The sequence below is a fragment of the Periplaneta americana genome, chromosome 4 (assembly GCF_040183065.1).
Source record: "Periplaneta americana isolate PAMFEO1 chromosome 4, P.americana_PAMFEO1_priV1, whole genome shotgun sequence".
NCBI classification, from domain to species: domain Eukaryota; kingdom Metazoa; phylum Arthropoda; class Insecta; order Blattodea; family Blattidae; genus Periplaneta; species Periplaneta americana.
The window spans coordinates 129275401-129300086 of NC_091120.1; the positions used below are offsets into that span (position 1 = coordinate 129275401).

The 24686-nt window shown below is 36.3% G+C and overlaps 1 protein-coding gene across 13 annotated transcripts in view; it reads left to right on the plus strand.

Moving 5' to 3' along the window:
- LOC138698194 (A-kinase anchor protein 9-like) overlaps positions 1 to 24686 on the plus strand; it is a 630353-nt gene that overhangs the window by 398350 nt on the left and 207317 nt on the right. For 10 of the 13 annotated variants that reach the window (XM_069823957.1, XM_069823962.1, XM_069823958.1 and 7 more), the window contains 5 exons: positions 6896 to 7005; positions 9377 to 9569; positions 13415 to 13621; positions 17556 to 17708; positions 24444 to 24623. In XM_069823957.1, the coding sequence (XP_069680058.1) occupies positions 6896 to 7005; positions 9377 to 9569; positions 13415 to 13621; positions 17556 to 17708; positions 24444 to 24623 (843 nt within the window). The remainder of the gene's footprint in view (positions 1 to 6895; positions 7006 to 9376; positions 9570 to 13414; positions 13622 to 17555; positions 17709 to 24443; positions 24624 to 24686) is intronic. The other 3 variants (XM_069823964.1, XM_069823969.1, XM_069823967.1) reach the window with 1 other exon arrangement.

The window sequence follows — 24686 nt, forward strand, 5'->3', positions numbered from 1 at the left end:
TCAGCTGATAGACAATGTTAAGGCATGTGTATCATATGGGGAGATTAAGAGGAAAGCAAGAAATTGGAAAGAATGGAAAATGCTGGGTTTGCAGTTAAAGACCTGCTCTTAGGCAGAACACTATGCATACATACATACATACATACATACATACTTACTTACACGTGCATATTCTTTATTTAGATTTTTAAGTTTCCCTTTCCACTGGCAGAAGCGTCTGAATGGTTATGGAGACTTTCATAGGGTATAGTTATTTTATTAATCTGCCTCTCTGTTGCTGTCGTGTGTCCTCTCAGACAGTATTCAAATTTCCAACACGTGTTTGCAGTTTTGTTTGTGTGTTTTAGTTTGGTAGTTGGAGCTGGTGGTAATTGTAGAGGAGTATCTCCAGTGTTGTTCTGTTGTTTGTGTTCGGTGGATTTGCGAAGATGTGTTGTGCATATACGCGATTTACTGCCGAATGTGTGTATTTCCTGTTTATGTTGTTTAGATGTGTGAAGAGTGACTTCGTTTTTGTCGTAGTGTAAACTGTGTTGTTTCTGGTGTGTCTGTGCAGGTGGAGGATTTGGTGGAGAATTCTTCTTTCGCGGGTTTCAAATTTTGATTGGGTTGTTGGAGGGGCTTGTGTGAGGAAAATGGAGGGATGTATGTATAGGGATCGAACCAATGCTTTGTATAGGTGGAGGAGTGTTTCGGTTATACAGCTGAGGAGATACAATGGTACAATGTGAATATATTTTAAATATATCTCCGTCGTCTTTACAGAGAGTAACGAAACCAACGTGATTTCCAACCATAGCTAGTGTGACATCTATTCTTAAGGACATGAACTAATGAGAAAATCTGTCTTAGTAATGTAACCTATAGAATCATTGTAAATGTATTGATGTCTTGTTTGGCCCTTCATGGATACCCAGTATTATTGATTAACCGTTCTTCTCTTGATGTCATGGTAGATAGGAAAACCATTCTGACGAAAATACTTATAACTGCGATGTGTCAGTAAAATCAGTAAATCTGTTGAATTGTAGGGACAGAAAAGTGATTTATATAGGTCTTCCTGTAACTGCTTCCCCAAATTCTTACACATAATTTCCTTTCTCCTCATTTCAGCGTTCCATGAAAGAGAAATGTCTCTTATGGAAGATAATATTTCCACTTTATTTTTAAAGCCGCTGAAAATTACTTCTCCTGCTTTGTAAAAAACTTCTTTAACAATCTCACCATCTTCTTCAAATGGTTCTTTTCATTTAAAAGAACTTCGGCAATCTTAAAAGATGCTAATGTCATGGGCCTACTGTGAACCTTCGTAAAAGTTGACTGCTGAGCACTCATCTTCAACTTCAGATCAGGCACTTGGCCTTTTGAAGTTTACTACTCGCAGGAAATTCTATAGCAAAATTCTGGTGAACAATTCGAAAATGTCCTTTTACATTAGCATTACTAAATTGTATTACTCTCTGAAATCTACATACTTAGACTTCAACAAACAAAATTTGATAAACAATTTCAAGGGAAAAAAAATGGAGCTCTCTGGATCATAATCCACAGTTAATTCTCGATTTACCATGCAAATCGTCTGTAGCTGCATTTAGATTGGCAACAGGCCATGACTGTTTGACCAAACACCTTTATAGAATTGGAATATATCAGTCCCCTAACTGCCCATTGTGCAACTCAAACCAAGAAATGGATTCGGAACACCTCAAAATCTGTGCTTCAATGGCTGACCATGACAATATCTTTGAAAAATATGAATGATTTTATTGTCAAACGCCTGGCATTAGAAAACAACAATGTTTTTAGGAAGAACAACAATTGAATTACAATTAAGAGAAAAACACATCTTTAACTCTTCCTCCTATTCATCATAATAGTGACAAGACTTTGGTTTCTTGTAGTTACCTCCTGACTGTCTCTTTTCGAATAAAACTTCTACAACTTTTAGACTCAGTTCACACGAGCGGAATGTCTGCAGAATGGTGACCATGTGGCAGCCGCACAAATCTGAGGCCACAAGAGCGGAAGAGAGACGGGCAGAAGGATCTGAGATGGTCATTTGAAGGGTACACGGGAATAACGATGAAGGTCCATTTTAGAAAGTTTCGAGAAAAACTAATTTTAAAGTTTAAGCACTTAATACTTTGTTATGTGTGTATTTAATAGAAATTGACGTAGTGGAATGTCAAGAACGATTATTTCTTATTACTAGCTAGACCACATGATAGTACTTCCTTTCCACTATAAGATAGCATTATTAACTCAATTTCGATTTTTGATGGACCTTGATCGTTTTTCCTGTGTACCCTTCATTTGTCATGGATGCTAGTCACCATTATTACTTCGAACTGCAGTTGTTGACAAGAAGAAAAATAGAAGGCATTGGTACCTCCAATATTGAGCAGTTCTTTATTACAAGAAACTTATTTGTGTGTTATTAAACAAGTTGCAAGAAAAATAATAAATTTTCTTTTAATTACTTCAGAATGTCATTCTCAGCTTGTATTAATTGTATCATATTCTGTAAAGTGCCTTCTGAAAGAATATAGTAAAAATAGGTTGGGATGAAGTTTTGAGAGTAGTACGGGTTTCCGATGATATTGGAAGGACTTAAGGTTCTGGGCCCCTGGGGCTTATTAGGCTACTCGTATGTGGACAGGATCTGATTCTGTCAGGGGCTCAGGCAGGATGGTCCACCCATTAGCTGACAATGACAGGAAGGGCGTGGGGCTCAGGCTACTTGTCCACGAAACGGGACCTGGCTCTAGCAGAGGCTTAGACAGGATGGCTCAACTGTCAGCATCGGATTCAGGAATGCCACTGAAACTACCTGTCTGATTTGGACAATCATCGCATATATAGGCACAAAGGACCAAAACATATCTAAGTGTATCAGGTCCAGCCCTCGTAAAAGCCAAGATATGTTGTCTGGACAGTTGGTGCCAAACTGCTGCATTCACTCGTGTGACTGATGCAGTAGCCCATAGCAAACTTAAGGTCACTGTGAGGCTTTCATTCCACTATGGGCGATGCAGCTGGAATGTGGAGATGTTCCGTTGCCGCAATCTCTCCATCCTGTGTGAATTGCTACATTTAAATTAGTGTGCCATAGAAAACGGTGCAGCCACTGCGCGTCCATTGTTCCACAGACATTTCACTCATGTGAACCAGGCCTTAATGTAACACAATGCAGCACAAGAATGTACTGTAACAGAATAAGAATTCACCTCGGCCCCTTGTCATACAAGTAACCTGCATGTCAGTGGTCTACTATATTTGTAGCCAGAGCAAGTATGTAGTCTGTATGACCACGAACTTTCTAGAGATATCAGTCTGAAAGCTTTTGTATTCAGACTGCTGAAAGACATTCCAGACTGGTAAACACTATCTGGTGTGTAACTGCCTTCTTCTCAGCTAGAGGCCAGGGGTTGTCAGTTGTAGAGAAATATCAGTACTGATACAGTTCACCACGGGCTTGGTGGTCAACTAGTAGACCATAGTCGACAGCTTTTCCACCACTGTTATATTAAATATTGTAGCACTTGGAAATATTTAGGGTGAATTAATTTATTTCATTTATACTTGGCAGACAGCAGCATTATAGTTTCTAGATATTTACTTGTGGAATTTCATTGTTAGGAAATATATTCGAAGGGTATTCTTTGTAACTGTGGATTACGACATGTATTTGAAAGTATTTATAAATTGTACAGATTGATCAGCATTAATTGCTTCCTAGGTGAAGGTTCCGTGTTTTAGACTAAGACAATTATTTCCTTAATAAACATGCATTGGTTAAAGGTACTGGTTGTCAACGTATTAAACTGAAAGCATTTGCTTCCCTGAGAACCTTGTACACTGGCTCGCAAAACTTTTGTCCGATATACTGTAGAGTTTTCCTCGTTCTTAAGTTGGTATTTGTACTCACCCCAGTCGGCAGGTATCATCCTTGCAGGTAGCCAACCATGACCCACCCCTCCTTACAACAAGAAGGTTGACGACACGTAAGCTAGTTGATTCTAAACTGAAATAGAATCCTAGTGTCATAAGTGAATAAATATGACATATTGTAGATCCTCCTCTAGCCACATTTCTTTACGTTATAATGCGCGTTTAGTTTATTTTCGTTGGCTGCTGTCATAGATATAACACTACGTTAATTACATTAATTAAAGCTGGCACTAACAATCGACAGATTAATATTCTAAAAAAAAATCGTGTAAATAATTTTATTAAGATAAATTTTTAGGGGTATGTGTATAATTTAAACCTTAATTGTCAATTGTATCCCATGGGATACAGAGTTTAATTCATATTTTGCACACATAAAAAATAGGTTTGCATGTTACTCTCATATAGTAACGGAACAAAAATATGGATGTAACGAACAAAAAATAAACAAAGCATATAGAAAATAGCAAATGTCTGTTCTTTTTTTTTTAAGAAGGGCACTGTATTCCATATAGTATTAAAGAAAATTATAATTGTTATTCCATTCTGTTGAAATGATAATATAAACGTGCTGAAGATAATGAGTGTTTCAGCATGGCCCTCTTCGTGCCCTTCTCTGCACATGGCCTTCTTTATTATTACAAACAAAAATCTTCTTCTGTTTCTGTTTCTTCTTTATTATTACAAACAAAAATCTTCTTCTGTTTCTATTTCTTCTTTATTATTACAAACAAAAATCTTCTTGTGTTTCTGTTTCTTCTTTATTATTACAGATAAAAATCTTCTTGTGTTTCTGTTTCTTCTTTATTATTACAAACAAAAATCTTCTTCTATTTGTTTCTTCTTTCTTCTTCTTTCAACACCAAACAAGATATTGGCTTGTAAATAGTAAACACTGACTGCTGATTTAGAACATGCAAAACATTTCTCCGTGTGTATATTTTTATAAATAACATAATGCAGAGGAAATTAGTGAAAATTTTAAATTTCAAGTAAAATCAAATTATAGTATGCCACAGATAAACTTCATTATTTCGTTTCTTTGCACTCCAACTGGGTTTATGACATTTATTTGAAAACTGAATTTTCATCAATTTAAGTGCCAATGAAGAAACATTTTCTAATGAAGAATGGTAGCTAATAAATGAAATACTGATTTTCTTTTTAATTTGTTTTGATTAATGTAATCAATAGCCACTCCAGTTACCATCATATCGTATAACGTTGTCCATTCTTCTCCTCATGGAAGTTACCAACCCATTTATATAGCGTTCAGACGTGACTACATCATCCCAAGCATTCTGTAGTATTTCCCATAACTGTTGTGACGTCTGGGGTCTTGTGTTATCCAGGGTATCATTCACCGTGCACTGAACTTCGGCCCAAACATTTTCCAACGGATTGAGATCAGTACTTTTTGGAACCCAAGGGACGAGTGAAATATCATCTTCATGAGTCTGAAACCATCTCTGACACAACAAAGATGTGTGGATAGAGGAATTGTCCTATTGGAAAAATATAATTCCATCAGGTTGCAGCATGCGCACGCTGGGTAGCATTATATTTTCCAGTATGTGGATATATTGTTGAGAAGTCAAATTCTCTTCTATTTTCCACAGAGTTCCTCCTCCTAGCCTGGAAATCCATCCCCAAACAGCGACAGAAATACGTCCACTGCGTTGTCTTGATGCTACATATTCAGGTTGGAATCTTGTGGACCCAATAGGACGAAATACCTGAATAGGCCCATGACTGGTGTTTGAAAAAATCTTTTCATCTGAAAATATCACATTTTTCCACGGATATTCATAACATTCCTGGCAAAATGCGATGTGATCTATTTTGTGATCTTCCTTTAGTATATCCTTAATAGCTGCCCTCCTTGGCTTTGTGTTAGCTAGTGTCTTAATACGTCGAAGAACTGTGTCTCTCGATCCTGGGAAGTTAGCACGAGCACGCAGGATTTTGGCAGTGCTGAATGGTTGTCTAACGGCAGCAATTAGTGCAGCGTCTTGTTCTGGAGTAGAAATGCGTGGTCGTCCGCCCCCTGGTTTTCTTGTTAAATAACCTCGTTCTTGATACTGTTTCCACCAACGAGATGCTGTTCTTGGGTGCACTCCGTAACGTTCTCCAGCACTAGCAGCGCTCATTCCTCCTCTTCAATAAGCGCTATCACCTTAACTTTAGTATCCATTATTACAAACTGATGTTATATTGTGATCCAACATGGTATTTATACGTGCATAAAAGATGAAAAATTCTATAATACTCAAGAGAAATAAACAACATGTTTTAAACATTTCGGTGCAAAATTGACTCAATGTTGTTAGTTCTGTAGGTTACATATACCGTTATTGCTCTAAAATGTTTTTGGTTCGATTAGCTCGGTATATCGATGGCTGAGAACCAGACCGTTCTAAGTCCAACTTTTTATAAGAAAGAAGTCTGTGTTTCATTGTGTTCCAGCTCTTGCCTGCACACATGAATCGAACAAAATTGTAAATATTCCTCTCCATAAGGTTGCTATGAAACTATTCCAAATTGTTTCATGAAGCATAGAATGTCAGGACTTAAAATAACTCTCCTGAAAAAAGAAATAGTAAAATGGACTTGGAACAGTCTGGTTCTGAGTCATCGATATACCTAGAACTCAGGGTTCGAATACCTCCCCCTCCAGGACATGGGGAGTGGGGTATGTAGGTATATTGCCAACATAACGTCTCACAGAGCTCACTTCCACGTTATTTCATAGGACAAAAGTTTTGCGAGCCAGTGTACCTGGTTGCCTTGTAGGTTTAATACATCTAGTTCACTAGTACTGTTAAAAGAATACTCTTGCTTCAGTATTATATGTTCTATAATTGAATGTGTTTACTTGTAGTATATATATTGAGAATAGTTACTTATAAACTCATTCGTTCACATGTACTTTCTTGTACTGCAGTTACGAGACTTGGAAGCAGCAGTAGATAAGAAGACAAAGGATCTGGAATCTGTTCATGCTGCAGTGTCTAGTGCCAGCTGTAGTTCTCCATCTGAAGATGTGTCAATAAGGTGAGTGTTTCTGCCTCATATTCCCTTAGTGTTTTTGATCATATGACTGTCTAGTTACTTTTGACTGTTCAGTACTCTTCAATATAGAATTGTCCCTTACACTCGTGTCTGTTTTTTCACACAAAATTCAGGCATTGTTGATAGGTATTGTCAGAAGTGTGCTAGTCAGCAAAAGAATTCACTTAAATAAGAACACAGTGAAACCCTGATAATATGCGCCCACTTAATACACTATCCCTCTCAATACGCGTTTTTTTCTCAGGTCCCTGCACATCTCATATATAAAGCCTTAAAAAATTATACTGTACAGTGAAATGCCAGTATAACGAACTCGAAGGGACACTAATTATTTTCGTTATAGTGAAATTTCGTTAAATTGAAAATTGATTAAATTTGCCTACAAATTGTATCCCATATTACGGAATAACAGATACTGTACCTGAGTTAGATTATACTGTATATTCATATTATATTGGAACTTCAATAAGAATCGGTACCATAATTTTAATTATGGATATTCGACAACTGAATTATTCTTGCATATTTTTATTCGTCAGTTTTGTGAGAAACAACACAAAATAAGTTAATGTATTCCAAATGTTGCACTTAATTGTAAATTATACAAATGTCATTCTTTATTGCAATGTGTTTTGTTATACTATGCATTGCTTTCTTAGCCACCACTTCTTTTGGTGGTTTGAATGCGTGGTATGGCTCAGGAATGGTTGTGTTCATGGTCAAGACAGATGATAATGTACCATCCATGTTCAATGAAAGTCTAAAAGCTGTTTTATTTTTCATTATTATAGAAAAGACACGTTCTTCACCAGCATTAGAATGTGAAATTGTCAAAACCAATTTTGCAACCTCAGATAACCTCTTGTACCTTACTTCTCCATTTGCTAGTTTCATTTGAGATAATATGCCCAAATTGCATCCATTGGGTAAATGTACCGACTTACTTTATCCTCATCTTGGACTTTAGAACTTTCCTATATATCTTCAAATTTTGTAATCCTCAAATGCATGAGATTTCAGCTCGCACAATGTGTGAGACTTGGCAGATTTGCAACTCCCTGCTGGGACCACACATATGACATGTTTGCATGGTAAGCATAGAATGCAGGCAGACATCACTTTGAACTTCTCTTATAATACTGTGTTATTACAAATGATCTTTCCGATTACAAATTTGAATAACTTCCGTTAAATAACACTCAGGTACATGGAATTGTATCAAATGAAAGGGAAACTCAAAACGTTTTGTTACCCATTTGGTTCACAACATCAAATCACAAATGCTCAATGTGAGTTCCCTGTGTCACGTGATACACATTGAGCCTGTAGTGCAATTCCTGCCATGCAACATATAGTGAGGGACTAAAAAACCAAAGATGGCTGTACTTCATTGCTACCAACCTTGAATGTAAACCACTAATTTTGTTGCAGGAAAGACAAATGATCATTGTCTGCTTGCACTGCTTTCTGGAAGTAGTCCCTGAAACTATGTGTACATCAATAATTTCAAGGGAAAAATTGTTCCAGGGCCGGGTATCAATCCCGGAACCCTTCACTTAGCACATGAATGCTCTACTGACTGAGCTACCTCAGGTACTATACACGACACTGTCACAATTTTTCCTTTGAAATTATTCATGCCTGCTTCATACGGAGCGTCTATCTGAAAGCCAGATTTGCATAATATATTCTTTACTGTAGGTATGTTAACAGAAAGCCACAATTTAAGTCACACAGAATTGTGTGCACTCAAAGTTGGGTTTCTGCATCTTGTCAGCCCATTTGAGTTGTGTGGATATAAAGGGAAAAATTTTGACAGTGTCGTGTATAGTTCCTGGGATAGCTCAGTCTATAGAGAATTCGTGCACTAAGCGAAGGGTTCTGGGATTGATACTTGGCTCCGGAACAATTTTTCCCTTGAAATTATTCAAGTCTGCTTCACAGGGAGCTTCTACCTGAAAGCCAGATTTGCATATGTGTACATCGTTGCTAGATGCCACACACATGTAATGCTGATTGATCAAATATGTACTAGAAACATTAATGTATATTTTATAACAAAGAAAATTTTCAAGTTTTAATTGAAAGGAAGAGTCATTTTTCGTGTGAATTCTCCATAAAACTTGTTTTTTTGTTGAAAATATCGTGATTATGAAGTAATTTCATGGATTCATACGAATTTCGCGAAAATTCGCGGATATATTTCACTTAATTTTGGACTTTCATTAAGGGATTTGCACTTTACATGTGTAAAATTAAGTTTTTAACACATTTCGCTAATGTCATTAATACCAACAAATCACACTGCTGGATATAAACGAAGAATCTCATTTACATTTTCATTAACACACAGAGAACAATTGGATGCATGTAGGTGTGACACACCAGAAGAAGGTCGCAACACACTATCTCCTGTCTGTTTGCCATTGGATGAATTACATCGACTGCAAGACAAACTTCAGCGTCATTCTAGAGCTGAAGAAGTAGCTCTCAAAAGGATACTTGATTTGGAGATGCAGCTGAAAGGAGTGAAAAAAAATGAAGAGGTACGTTCATACACAATTATTTTCCATAATGTAGGTAATTGCATGTTAACATTTTTCAGCCACTCAGTGAGCTTATTGATGCTCACTTGACCAATGACAATCGAACTACATTGATAGTTTTATGCTGCTCAGAATTAATAAGTAGAGTTAACAGTAGAAACACTGATAATTGTGAAAATGAAAACTGTTGTTTTGGAAACCCATTTTAAACATCATAGAGACAGGAGAAATATGAAATTTTATGTCCTAAACCAGTCCTGTTAGCAATATGATTCATGATGTGTAGAATGCAATTAACACCAAAAAATATTCATACCGGTATTTAATGATATTTTGGTAAAAGTTTAATATGTCGTTAAAATAATTTTTTTGCACAATTCTATTTCCCATCTGTTAATATTTCTAAAACTACCACTAAATCCGGCATTCCAAATACAGAGAGAGAGGCAGCAAAAAGTTACCGCACTATGCAGGGGATGTATTTGTTAAGCGCACGTTATTATGTAGTGTTGCATTACAGGCTTGTTATTGAACATTATTTGTGTTATTTGTTACTCCACTCGTCAACTAAACACTCCATATGCTTCACGCTGTCTGTGCACTCCATCCCCACTGCTCGGGAATTTTAGTTACGGTAACTTTTTGCTATACCTCTTTGTATTATGAGGAGACAATAGAGATGTTTTCTGGGAATCATTTGAAAAACTGAAGCCACACATTCTACCAACATTCCGGAATTCGTAAGGGCAAGTGAAATCTCCAAATTCTCTTTTAGAGTCCTTGAACTTGGCATCAATGAATTCAAGAAACCAAAACAAAATAACACAATACAGTCGACTCCTGATAATTCTCGGTAATTAATGCACGGACTTCTGTGAAATATCGAAATTTGCGAATTATCCGCAATTTTGTTTATTATTATTATTATTTAAAGTCCAGTAAAAGTTAATCTGACAAGTTTAATTATCAAAATACACTTCAAAGTGAAATGCAAAATGTGAAACACTGGAAAATATTTTGAAACAATAAAATTTAAACTTTGGTTTATTTAATGACACTCGAAACTGCAGAGGTTATATCAGTGTCGCCGGTGTGCTGGAATTTTCCTACAGAAATTCTTTTATATGCCAGTAAATCTACTGACTTGAACCTGTCGCATTTAAGCACATTTAAAACAATAACAATATCTGTAAATGAAAAGTCGCCAAAATTTTCCATAGATGACAAAAGCATGTCTGCAGCTTGGGTGTGTGCAACTTTCGTAACTTCCATGGCTTCATCCTAATACTCTTTGTTATCTGCACCATCCTTTACACTACCAGCTGTCAAATCTCATATATCATCCTCACCTTCTCGTCTGTATCCTTGATCTTCCTTACCAACTTCTAAGCATTCAATAATGTCATCTTCTTCTGTACCTTCACACTCTTTTAGGTTTTTTAATAATGATGTATTGTGGCAACAGTCTCTACAGCATTCAAAATGTCATCTTTGAAACCAGTATTGTCATGGGTCGAAAGATGCTAGAGTGAGGAGGGAGAGAGCATGAATAGAGTAAAAACGGAAATGACATTATTTCGTCTCCCCCCCAAAGGATCGCGAATTAACTGCACACGAATTACATCGGGAGTTGACTGTAGGTGGTCTCTATTTCAACGTGCTCATTCTTTCGAATTAAGTAAAAGTTATTTCAGTCTATGCTTATCTGCTTTTACAAAAGGTCACCAGAAAAGTTTTGCAAAGAGAGTATACTTTTTATAGGTTTCCAAAATAATCTCCCCCACACTGAATACACTTCCCCATACATTGAAACCAGTCACTAAACTAACTCTGCCACTTCTCCTCGGGTACATTTTCACACTCCTGATTCTATACTGTCAAAAGCTCCTCAGTTTCATCTTCACCTGTGGGAAGAGTCCAAAGTCACAAGGGGTAAGGTCAGGACTATAGGGAGGATGATCAAGCACAGTCAGCCCTGATCTTGCAAGAAAGTCCATTGTTTAACACGATGAGCTGGAGTGTTGTCGTGATACAGGAGCCAAGTGTTAAGCCGTAATCTTGGACAGAACACCTTGAGAGCCTGGATGACTTGTGGCAGATAAGTCTCACTGTACCACTTGGCAATCACTGGGAACTGAGTTTCTAGCACAACCCGAGTCATGATGCCCTGTATAAAGAACACTGCGATCATCCTCTTCTTCACTGATCCTGATTTTCTCACAGTCACTGGAGCACTCTCATCTTTGAATAACCGGACTTTGTTCTGGGCTTTTGTTGGGATGTCATAATAAGAAAGTCAAGTTTTTTCACCTGTAATGATCCTCTTCACATTACGGGAAGTTCCATTTTCGAACTGTTTTAACATTATGCAAATCTGGCTTTCAGGTAGTAGCTCCCTGTAAAGCAGGTTTGAATAATTTCAAGGAAAAATTATTCCGGGGCCTGGTATCGATCCCGGAACCCTTCACTTAATGCATGAATGCTCTACCGACTGAGCTACCCCAGAAACTATACACGACACAGTCACAATTTTTCCTTTATATTCACACAACTCAAATGGGCTGACAAGCCGCCAGAGCCCAACATTGAGTGCACACAAATTCTGTGTGACTTAAATTGTGGCTTCCTGTTAATGTACCTCCAGTAACGAATATATTATGCAAATCTGGCTTTCAGGTACTGTTCCACATGATGAACCCTTTGTTCCTCCGAAAGTGAGTGGGGCACCCAAAGAGAACAAACCTTTGTAACATTGAGATGATCGTGTAGAATTGAATGAATAGCAGGTGCAGGGTCTCTTCTATCTGTCGATGTCAGCTGTCTTTCCTGGTACAATGCTTTTCTCACACCCCCTAATGTTTTCTTGGGTGAACAATTCAGAGGGTCGCCCAGAAAGTGAATTTCTTCTCTGGAAGTCTCTGTACCAACAGTAAATCGTTGTTCGATGTGGACAGTCCTTCCCCAGCACAGAAGCCATTTCCTCCAGGCACTGATCGACAGTCAATCCGCAAACAAAATTGTAGTGGCTAATTGCACAATATTCACCCTTAGACCACCCTGACATTTTAACATGCATTCACTGCAACTGTTCGACAACAAATGCTGTAAAGATCACATCCTATTGTCTACTGGACCAGTTTTCATCCTCCTTTCCATTCCTCACAATGACAGAGGTGTCCAGCCAACCATGTTCACGTATTGCAAAACTTTCCTCGTGACCTTCGACATTTGTATGGTGTAAATTAATGTTTTAAATGAATTTCAATCATCAATTTTGCTGCTTACTTAATTTTTCCTCTTTTTGCAGCTTCCTGGGTTCTTCATTATGCAAAACAATTTTACCTAACTGACAGAAGGTATAATTTTTTGCCAGAAAATATAGAAAAGAAAAGTTACTTGTATTGTTTTGTATCCAGTGTTGAGTTTTTTTCTCTCTCTATTGAATTATCTAGTTCTTCCATTCAGATAAGGATTCGATGATACTGACAAACTGTTTAACTTATGCTTATTTATCTTATGTTATTTGGTACTTTATTAAAATATAAACAAAACTATTAATCTGTAAAGGTTTATTTTATAAATAGTGAAGTAATCCTACTCCAAATGGTTTATAAGAGAAGATATTTTAGCATAAAAATATTTATTTTGTATTTTCATATTTTACCGAAATAATGTCACATTATGGCAACATTTTCTTCGTATTGTGCCATTCTCTACATATCAACATTTTAAATTATAGATAACTGTGTGTCCACAGATAACTGTTGTTCCAGAAACTGAGCAATCATTTTGTGTTACTGTATATGGGAGATATTTCATATGTTTATCTTTACTCTGTTTTACAGGAAGTTGTTGCAGAAAGAGATGTCTTGCAGGAACGTATGGAAGAACAACTCCTTAAGATCTCAGCTCTTCAGTCACGATTAGATGAGCAGCGTCGCAAGCCTGATAGTGTGTTAAAAGAAGCAAATTTTGAATTACAAACAAAAGTTCGTGATCAGGAAATGGACATTAACAAGCTCCGAGAGACAGTTGATTCTAAAGATCAGGAGGTCAGTATACAGGAGTTGGGAAGGTGGAAGAAACAGTAGAATGTAATGCATTTGCTTCATTCATAGTGATCAAATGGCCACCAGGCATCTGGTTAAGACCATCACATTTTTAAGGGGAAGAAGAATCTAAAGGTACAGTCACACGTCACTACTTCTGCAGAGCTGCAGTACAAAAAACTGCGCAACTCTCGTACTGTGACATGTAAATAATGGTGCAGCCTGAAAAGTAGCGGCTGCCGAACGTGCTGCCTGCTACTTTTTCATGCCACGCGCAGCTTATAAGTAGTGACGTGTGAACAGGATTCTCAGGGTTGCAGCCGCAGCATTTTTGATATCAGTTTTATTGAAACTTTTGCTGTAGTTGCGACCATTGTTGCCACCCAAATGTGCCAATGATAATTTTATTGTTTGGATATATTTTAATGTAGATGTGATAAAAATAAATGATTTGTAACAGTTACTAATTGTACAACACAGTCTGAGTATATTTGCTGACGATATAATTCATTTTCTCTTTTCTTTAATTTTTCGTAGCGTAGTTTCAAACAGGAGGGTTGCCAACATTAATTACGTGAATATGCTGTTGGTTATCATTGAAATGTATAGGCGTTTTTAATAGCTTTGTAGTAAAAATAATGCTAATTTTTGAATACTAGTTAGGACAGAAAAGCAAATAATACATAAGTAAGCTATCACATGAGTTTCATAATAATGCGAACATAACCACAAAATGTAGCTACATTGAAAAGTCAACACGGAGGTGGAAAGCTGCAGCTAGACTGCGGCTGCAAAAGTTGTTGTTGTTGTTTTCTAATGCCAGGCGTTTGACAATAAAGTCATTTGACCTCTTGCACTCCAATATTTTTCAAAGATATTATCATGACCAGCCACTGAAGCACAGATTTTGAGGTGTTCCGAATCCATTTCTTGGTTTGAGTTGCACAATGGACAGTTAGGGAACTGATATATTCCAATTCTATGCAAGTGTTTGGCCAAACAGTCATGGCCTGTTGCCAATCTAAATGCAGCTACAGACGGTTTTCGTGGTAAATCGGGAATTAACTGTGGATTTTGATGCAGAGAGTTCCATTTTTTCCCTTGGGATTGTGTTATCAAATTGTGTTTGTTGAAGTCTAAGTATGTAGCGCCTTGTATGTGAACAGACGCGCAACCTCCAATTGCAACTTTTGCACCGCTCGGGTTGCACAGCACGAAAAGTACCATGCAGCACCCTATTTTTGGCTTACGTTGAACACGACATGCAACTTTTGCAGCTGCAGTACAAAAGTTGCAGAGCAAAAGTAGCAACGTGTGACCATACCTTTATTCTGTATTTCTTTGAGAAGTCAAGTTGGACGTTCCATGTTATATATCTATGGCACGTGAAAAACTTTGTTCCTGTGTGAAAAATCTGAAGACAGAATTATGTAGCTGTTTCTCAAATTTTAGTAGTCATTGTAATTAAGCAGGATAATTCATTCCTCTTTCTGGTGTGTCCATCTCTGCATTGTAATTCAACACTTACATTGACATACTGGTAGAGTCCAAGGAAGTCTCAGAGATCTGATCAGGATGCAGTCTTACCTTTTTGTCAAGAGACAAGTTCTGGAAAAAGATTCCCCAACATTCAACAATTGTGTGGGCATTTTGAGTAACTCCTTTCACTATGTTTCTCTTTCTTTTGTTCTGTTTCGTGGAGATACATTTAAAATTGCAAGCCTCATCCAGATCTCAGATGTTCTTCAAACTGTCAGATGATATCCTGTGTAATTTCTATAAAATAAAAAAAGAAGAAATACCAATCTATATCACAGACACACTCATTGCTAAAACTCCAGTTGTGAACGAAATATCTCCATGGAAATGGATGATACCAGAACATAGCATACAAATTCCAGGAAATCATTCCAAAAATGATCCTCCATACATTCTTAAGTTAGATGCCATGGAACTACTCTGCAGCACATACAAGGATCACCTTATACAGATGGATCTTTAAACCCTGATGATGGGAGATGAGGAGTAGGGTATTATATTCCAAAATATCAAGAAAAGTTACTTCATACCATGTTCATCCTCCTCCAGTCTTGACACTGAATTGATGGTGCTCTTCACTGTGTTTCTCAAATTTCTGAAATATCTATTTGCATACTTACTGACTCCAAGGGGGCTATATTTAATATAATTAAATATGTACCAAACCTATATGCACATAGAATTATTCCACTTCAGAAACAACTAAGTAAACTAAAAGAACTCCAAAAGGAAATAACATTTCAATGCATACCTAGTCATTGTGGTATACCTGGAAATGAGAAAGTCGATAATATTGCAAAACAGGCAACATATTTGCAACCAAGACCTCTTCAAGTGATATCTCTATCCAGTGCTTTTGCTTCAGTAAAGTCTCATTTTACAAACCTATGGATCAAAAATTGGCTCTCTTCTGACAAAGGAAAAATTTTACAGTCTGTACAAAAGAAACTAAATGACCTGAAAATGTACAAAAACTTGCCCAGACATATTCAAACATTTTTAACAAGAGCCAGAACAGGTCACATTGTCACTCAATTGTACCTACACCGATTTCACCTTTCTGATACTCCTACTTGTCTGTGGTGCAATAATCATGATGAAGATCTGGAACACATTCTTCTATACTGTCCATCCATAAACCACAAAAGAAGTAAATTAAACTCATCAATACCGGTTGCAGAAGACACAGCCCTGCAGTATATATTGACTACACCCCAACTCTGGCTACTAGCAACGGGCATCTATAATGAACACCGATCAAAATACCCCTCATTTTTCGTGAAAAACAACAACTGAATAGACTACAGTGGACTATAGTGGACTTTATGTTGTCAGCAAACAGCTGGATACATTAAGAAGATTGATTGTGGAGATGGATGAATGTTCTGTGAAGTTACATTATCACGACCTACATAATGCAGTCCAGGATAGTCACCATTATCAGAGTGAGAGTCATCTGCAGAAATTTCACTCGCACTGCCATGCACATTTTCATCAAAAGTTTCTATATCAGAATGTTCAGAATCTTAGCCTGGTGATCATTCCTCTTGTCATCATCATCATCTTCTTATTCCAATAGCCATCTTCCAATTTGTGAATTTTGAGCAGTATCCATAGTAGGTTAAGTTAATAACACTAACACGCTTGGTTGACCTGTAAGTGCAGCACTCAGTTCCTCGACAAAGTGTATGTTATAGCAGTTTGGCAAAAACTGAAAGCCACATTGTCACTTCATACTTTGCCAACCAACTTCTGAGATTCTCATGGAAAGATACACTGAATTTCAAATAGGCCTACTTATTTTCGAATGTTGCAAAGTTATTATAATTTGAATTTAAAAGTGAGCACAGAGCTCACACATCAACGAACGGCAGGTTAAGCAGACGTTGCTCTCTTAAAAGCAAGAAATGCCCACTGGAAAAGTGGGAATACAGAGTATAGAAAGATACTATTGGCATACATTTCATTTCTCTAATACTACCGACAGTATTCAAAAAGGATGTACAGTTTTTAAATTTTACATTTTGAATGTGAAAGTAAGAAAATCTTTTACAAAATTTCCGTATGTCTTGAAAACATGTGGAGTTTGCAATTTCTTACCACTGTATAATAATAGATAGAAATAAAGTAAGACTTTTGATTTATTTTTATTGTAAATGATGGGAACAAAAACAGTTTTCCATTAATTGGTACATTCTAAATGTTACTTTCTTACATTTAATGTTTTTTTCACATATCATTCAGGAGGAAAACTGAATAAAATGTCAGTAAACAACTTTTACATGTTACTCATTAATATAAATCATGCCCCAATTTAATGTTCCTTATTAAGTAAGAGAGTTAAAGTTATTCATTACCTTTAAAATTAATTATACCTCGATTTTATGTTCTTTACTAGGTAAACGAGTTGAAGTCATCTCTTGAAGAGGCCAGAAAAATTATTGCTGCACAGGAGAAAGAATGGAGTACCAAGATCAGTGAAGACACGGAAACAATTGAGAAATTGAAGCAGACATGTCAGATGTTGAAAATGGAGAAAAATTCCTTGCTGGTAAGACTTTCCTAGTTTTGTGCTTCACATTGAATTACATTTTATATTTGATTAAGGTACAAGATAATGTCTTACAGTTATACAGAGTTCGGCAGATAAAACCGGCCCATCTCATTTCATTTGATTTGAAACGAAATTTTTTCAAAGAAATGGAATAAAATGAATAAATGAATGTGTCCTGTACTAACCTTTATAATAGATATTGAAAGAGCCCTCCACCAACATCTAGACACGTCTGTGCATGTCTTAATAGGTTCATATAGACACGTGCCAATTCCTCACGTGATAGTGTGGATGCTATTTCTGATGTTATCCTTCATTTCATCAATAATATGGGGATTCTGCTCGTACACTTTCCCCTTCAAGTACCCCCATAAATAAAAGTCACATGTCGACAAATCTGGTGACCGCAGAGGCCACAAGGCTTTGCTCACAGAACGCTCTTCAGTGAACATCTGATGAATACATGTAAGTGACCTCTCAGATGTGTGAGGTGTGAGATGTTGCTCCATCTTGTTGAAAGAAGCAGTAATTACAATCCTCTTCTTTTAGTTGGGGATAAAATTCATCCAAGAAGGTCAAGTATACATCCGTTTTGACTGTGGTGTCGAATAATATTGGACCGATAGAGAGAGAGAGAGAGAGAGTGTGTGCGTGCGTGCGTGCGTGCGCGCGATTCGGGTTCTGCATACTGTGGATAGATGGCAGAACTGTGACCCATTTTGAAGTTGCATACCATTTCGGCGGGCCACGTTATTCATGATATGTATCTGTGAAGAGTTATGTCGTATACTAGGGTGAGTGTATGCGTAAATGTTCGTGTAAGTGTAGTGTAGGAAATGGGTGAGGATGATGATGGTGAGGAAGGGAGAAGGGGAAACCTGGTGCCGGTACATAGCCTACTCCTGTTGAATAGCACCAAGGGGGCTGCCAGGCTTAACGTCCCCATCTGATGGTGGTAGAAATTTTACATGAAAATTTCTGAACCTGCTGGGAATCGAACACGGGCCAACTAGCCTGAAGGCAGACACGCTACCACAGTTCTAACTCGGTGGACTGAATAAATTATTGTAACAATTAATATTTTATCTAATATAATTTGCCTTGGTATAAATACATACATTTCAATTGTAAATAGATAGAAAGTACAATACACTCACAACTTTTGAATTAAATTTGTTAAAACTTAATGAAGAAAACAACATTATTTACTGGTGCTGTTCCTGGTTGGAATATAAGACCAAATACTTTTCAAGATTCTCTACTGAGAAGTTTTTTCTGTTGTCTCTCAAAATACATTTGAAGGATGAAATGGTTCTTTTGAGAGCACATGACGTCATAGGTGCAAATTTCATCACTGCCGCTGCAGTAGGTACCCACAGTATCATTTTTTCAAACCCTGGATTCCTATGCAATACTTTCTTCAGTTTTAACATGATTGCTTCACCCATGGGTCCTAGTACTTGTTTCTGTAGAAGCGAGTCAATGACACCAATTGCATCTTTCAGTTGTAGCTACGAAAATTCCAAGTCATCATCATCCACAGCGCTACAGCCCAGATCGGGCCTCGGCTTCCTTAAGAATTCTTCTCCATCGGTCTCGATCTTTAGCTACCGTCCACCAGTTCTTCACTCCAAGAAAATTCCAAGTACTCAGTATATTTTGGAAGCTCACTGAAATGTGCCTTGACGAAAGTAAGGGAACCATAGATGTTGTCACTCCTAAGTACAGATTTTGCCTTAGGAATTGAGGCAGCCTCCTCCACATCGAGTGTGTTCTTTCCTCTCTCTCGAAATGTATTGATATTTCTCTCAAAATAAAAAAAATCAATATATAACACGGTAAATACAGGATAATGCTTATCAACAATGATATAGTTTCTTTTTAGGTACTAAGGTCCAATTTAGGTTCAACAGAATTCACATATATGACTCCTACGATTATGATTCGAAAAAGTATTGAAGAAATTAGGAGTTCAGAAGCAAGGAAAAAAATAGGTAAAAACTTGCAAATCCTGTCCCTACTAAGAGAGGCTCCTCTATTTTTACATATCGTGATGCAGGGCCATATTTACACATGAGGTAACATGGGACTATGGTCCAGTGCAGCAAATTATTCAATTTGTTGTTAACTACAGCTCTGCTGTGACGTCAGAGAAGATGGGAGACACCACACTGCTACTCATGACCCTTCACAATAAAAACATCCAATTTGCAGGAACTTTAATGTGTGAAACTGGGACTCTAAATTTTTACTTTTATTTTCAATTACACTTGATGTTAAACAGTGTTGTGCATTTAATATTTTTAAATCGCCAGCTAAAACTTGAATTAAGTGTAAGGTGCAGAAGCATAGCGTCACTGTAAATTTGGGGGGGAGGACACAATTTAGATTTTGTAGTTAAGCACTTCTGTCAAGAAATTGTGGAATACTTCTCACACAGTGTAAACTTCATATACCGGTATAACATTATACATGCATTTGCAAAAAGATTAGCTGTTTTTTTTTTTTTTTTTTTAATCTCCAAAACTTAAAGGAATGAGGATTTGCATTCCAGCAAATTGACCAGCTTTTCAAAAACACAGTAGACTGTTCATCATCATGCTTTGTAGAATTTCCAGAGATAATCGATATTCTTGAGATTGTGTTCATCTTCTTTGAATTTTGTTGCAACCCTGTTAAATTGTCGACTTATATCAGCTGTTCTCTTATTCTATTAATAGCTAGGTCTATTTTGTCCATATAGAATTTTATGACATGTATAAATTGCCTTCAGTTGTTTCTTCAATTTTAACAAAACCCAAAAATCTTTCTTTAATTAAGAAAGAGTCTGATATTTTTGACACGTATCTAACACAAATACTTAGTTGCCCTTTAGTGGAAATATCAGTTGTCTCATCACAAACAATAGATAAAGCAGAAACAGCATTCCTTTCTTTCATAATTGTTTCCATTAGATGTTTCATTGTTTCTATCAATTAATTTTGAATTTGAGCACTTTTGTAAGAATTGATTGTGTATCTCATAGTTTCGCCCATTTTCTTTATCTTTTACTCTTAGTTCTAATAGTTTTAAAAAGTTCCCTTTACATATTCGCTGATGTCATGAATTCGTCATGTCTCCTTAAAGATAAAAACACTGCTTTCCCATAAATAAAGTATTTTCTTTTTATTATAAACTTTGTATAACTTCTGTTTTCCTCGACTTGTTTTGAGTGAGCAGATGAGAACTGATCAGCAACAGTTTTACCATAAAGATGATCATTGTGTGCATAGTTAAAAGAGAATGTAAAATGTAATGGCTTCTTAGATGTCATGGCTTGCTATATTGTAACTCAAGTGCTTGAATTGTTGTCATTCTAGGTATGTCTAATATGCTTTTTGTTTATATATTGTTGGATTAAATTGTATAACTTGTACACCTTCAGTTTTAATCTTCTTCACGATAGTAATTCAAAATTACATTTGAAAGGAAATTATGGTACTTGTATACCACAAAATTTTACTTACAAGTAAGTATATAATTATGCAAATGTTTTTAGGTTTTTTATTGAAGATGAAGTTGAAGGGCACAGGTTCACACTTGCCTCTCCTCCCCCATGTGATGTTGTTGATAAGGTGGCTGGATTTTACTATGATATTTTAACATTATAACTAATTTTAATATTCAACAATAATAAGTCAGACTTAAAACTAAAGTAAGTATACTCTACCTTAAAAATATCGTCAAAAAGTACATTACTCACCTCTGACGTTTTTAAAAGACATGTAGATTGGACTTCTTCCGTTGATGATAATGAAAAAGGAAATCACAATGTTTCGAAGATTGACTCTGTCTTCGTCTTCAGGTCAACAAAAAGTGATATCAGAAATGGAAAAGTTCCAATCTATACCTATTTTAAACAATCTGCAATTGAATATAATCTAAATTTAATAGAAGAAATACTGAAATCAGAAGTAAACACTGAAATACTAAAACAATTGTCTTTAGAGACAATTAATATTAGGTACCCTCCACAAAACTGGCTTCATTTATACACTGACGGATCCTTGATCTCCAGAGAACAAGGTGTCGGTGCAGGTGTTACGTGCTGTCTCTTCTCACTTTATAGATCTCTTGGGTATGGAACAACAAGTTTTGATGGAGAAATCATTGCAATAAGTGAAAGTCTCAGGAATCTTCTATGCCACATCAATAAATTTAAGAATGCAGTTATATTGTCAGACTCCAAAGCAGCTATTCTGTCAATAGTCTTTAAACACACACCTTCCTCTCAAACAGCAGAAATAACTAAAATGCTCTCTCAATTAATATCACTCAATAAAAGAATTGTATTCCAATGGATACCATCCCACTGTGGAATCCTGGGAAACGAGAATGCGGATGCTATAGCAAAGAAGGGCAGCACTGCTACTTACAGACTTGTTACTAAATCTACGTATTACTCGTGAAAAGATTTATTAAATCTACATACTTAGACTTCAACAAACAAAATTTGATAACACAATCCCAAGGGAAAAAATGGAACTCTCTGCGTCATAATCCACAGTTAATTCCCGATTTACCACGAAAATCGTCTGTAGCTGCATTTAAATTGGCAACAGGCCATGATTGTTTGGCCAAACACCTGCATAGAATTGGAATATATCAGTCCCCTAACTGTCCATTGTGCAACTCAAACCAAGAAATGGATTCGGAACACCTCAAAATCTGTGCTTCAGTGGCTGGCCATGATAATATCTTTGAAAAATATTGGAGTGCAAGAGGTCAAACGACTTTATTGTCAAACGCCTGGCATTAGAAAACAACAACAACAATCTATCATTGCTTTCTCTCACGTTTAAATCATTATTACAGTAAAACCTGATTTAACAGACTCAAAAGGGATGAGGAAAATATTCCGCTGCAGCCAATTTTCTGTTTGGTTGAGGTGTACTGTAAAAATTAAACCAGGGACATCCACGTGACAAGATGAAATAAAATATCTTATTTATTTAGTTTTTCACACTGTAATTGAACACACACTGGACAGAAAAAAATACCCAATTTTTTAATTAATTAATTAATTTTTTCCATTAGTCAAGCAGGGTTTTCAGCATACAGTTTACATTTTTGGTTGCCTAACTTTCTACAAATACTTAGTCCAAGAAATCATACTAAACATATCTTTCTAGTATATTCCTGTATCATAGCATACAACATGTAGTGATTTTTCGCTTTGACATTGACAATCTACTCCCACACTATTTCATTAATATCTTCAGTTGTAGTTTTCTTAAGTTCGCATTTTATTTTCCCATTAGCACAGTTTTTACCACAGTTTGAAAATGTCAGTTTCCTTTTTTTAAAATCTCATACATTTGAGTTTCACTGATGTTGAACATCTTCATGATCTGCTTAACAGACCATTTATTTTGCTCACTCACATAAATCACTTTTACCCTCGTGTTATGCTCAAGCACAACTCTTGTCCTTGAAGATATAATGATAACTGTCAGACTAAAGTAAGAAATGTTGGCCAAGAGTCAAAACAATTGAATTTCAATGCTGGTAGTCATGGATGAATGCTGCAAATAGTGGTGTACCTTTAAAATCTGAATTCCAAAGGAAACTGGCCATTTGTTAGCATGGGAACTGGGAAGAAGAAAAATACGTAACAGTCAAGAGGCATTTACAGTACAAAATTCTGTAAACAAGGCAACAAGCAACTAAAGAACTGTGAAGAAGAAAGGAATTGTACCTGTCTTCACATTTCATCTACTCTTAGAATAAACGAAAGAGTTAGAACTTATAGGTGGTAATCGACTGTAAAATGCTCCAAGTTAGATGAATTATGCTTAAATGGCCTGTTGCCAATGGATTCGGAACACCTCAAAATCTGTGCTTCAGTGGCTAGTCATGATAATATCTTTGAAAAATATTGGAGTGCAAGAGGTCAAATGACTTTATTGTCAAACGCCTGGCATTAGAAAACAACAACAACAACGTAGTTTATTTGTGGTATCAAGGAATGTCCAACACTAAAACACAAAATTCTGTAGTGTGTATAGAGTGCCTAATATTTCTCTAAATTATACACTTTGAAACATTGGAAATTTTCCGTATAATATAGACTTATTTTGATTTCTGTTTCTATGTTAGACAGTAAGAAGGAGAATGAAAATCATCCATAATTCTGGGCATTAGACTAGTACTAATTTTCATAAATCTTATCTTTACGTAATACAATCAACATTCCAATAGATCTTACAAATTTTTATATTTTGTTAAAATATCAATGTCGTCTACATTTAGAATAGACATAATTTTTGTATTATGTATGAGTTATATAGGTGATGCACGAAACTTACTCTATACCCTAAGATGGTTTAATTTTTTTAATGTTAATTTTTGGCAGTTTTACATATTCACCAAGAATTGTTTTTGTGTGTTCCTTCCAAAAAATATCTAAATGAGATTCAGTGGTTAGCCTATTGTTTCTGTTCCTAAATTCAAGGAACTTTTCTTAATATACATGAAATGTTCTTTTGTCTACTCAATAATGACTGTATGAAGAATTTGTAATAACATTGACTGTGAAGCAGTAGTGTTCATTGTTGCATGTTTGCCTTACAATCAGTCTAAATATTCTTGTTGCTATAGATACATAAAACATGACTGAAATAACTGTTTGAAGAATTGTACTGTGTAAGAATTGAGGCAAATATTGCAGATATGTCCTATATTGTTTTGAAGGAGAGGGTGGTGAACGAGCGTATGGGAAATGACATCCCCATAATACTTAAAAGGAAAAGAAGTGAAGGTCGCATGAAGACTTTCTCATCTGTCACTGATAGACGAGCCTGGAGTCTTGATCCAGAAGAAAGGAGAAAATACTTCCTAGAAGTAATTAAAGGTTCGCCACCATGGGGAAGCGTAGGTTTCAAACCAGTTATTTATTCTACGATTGTCTCTACATTTCTCGAAAAGAATTATTTA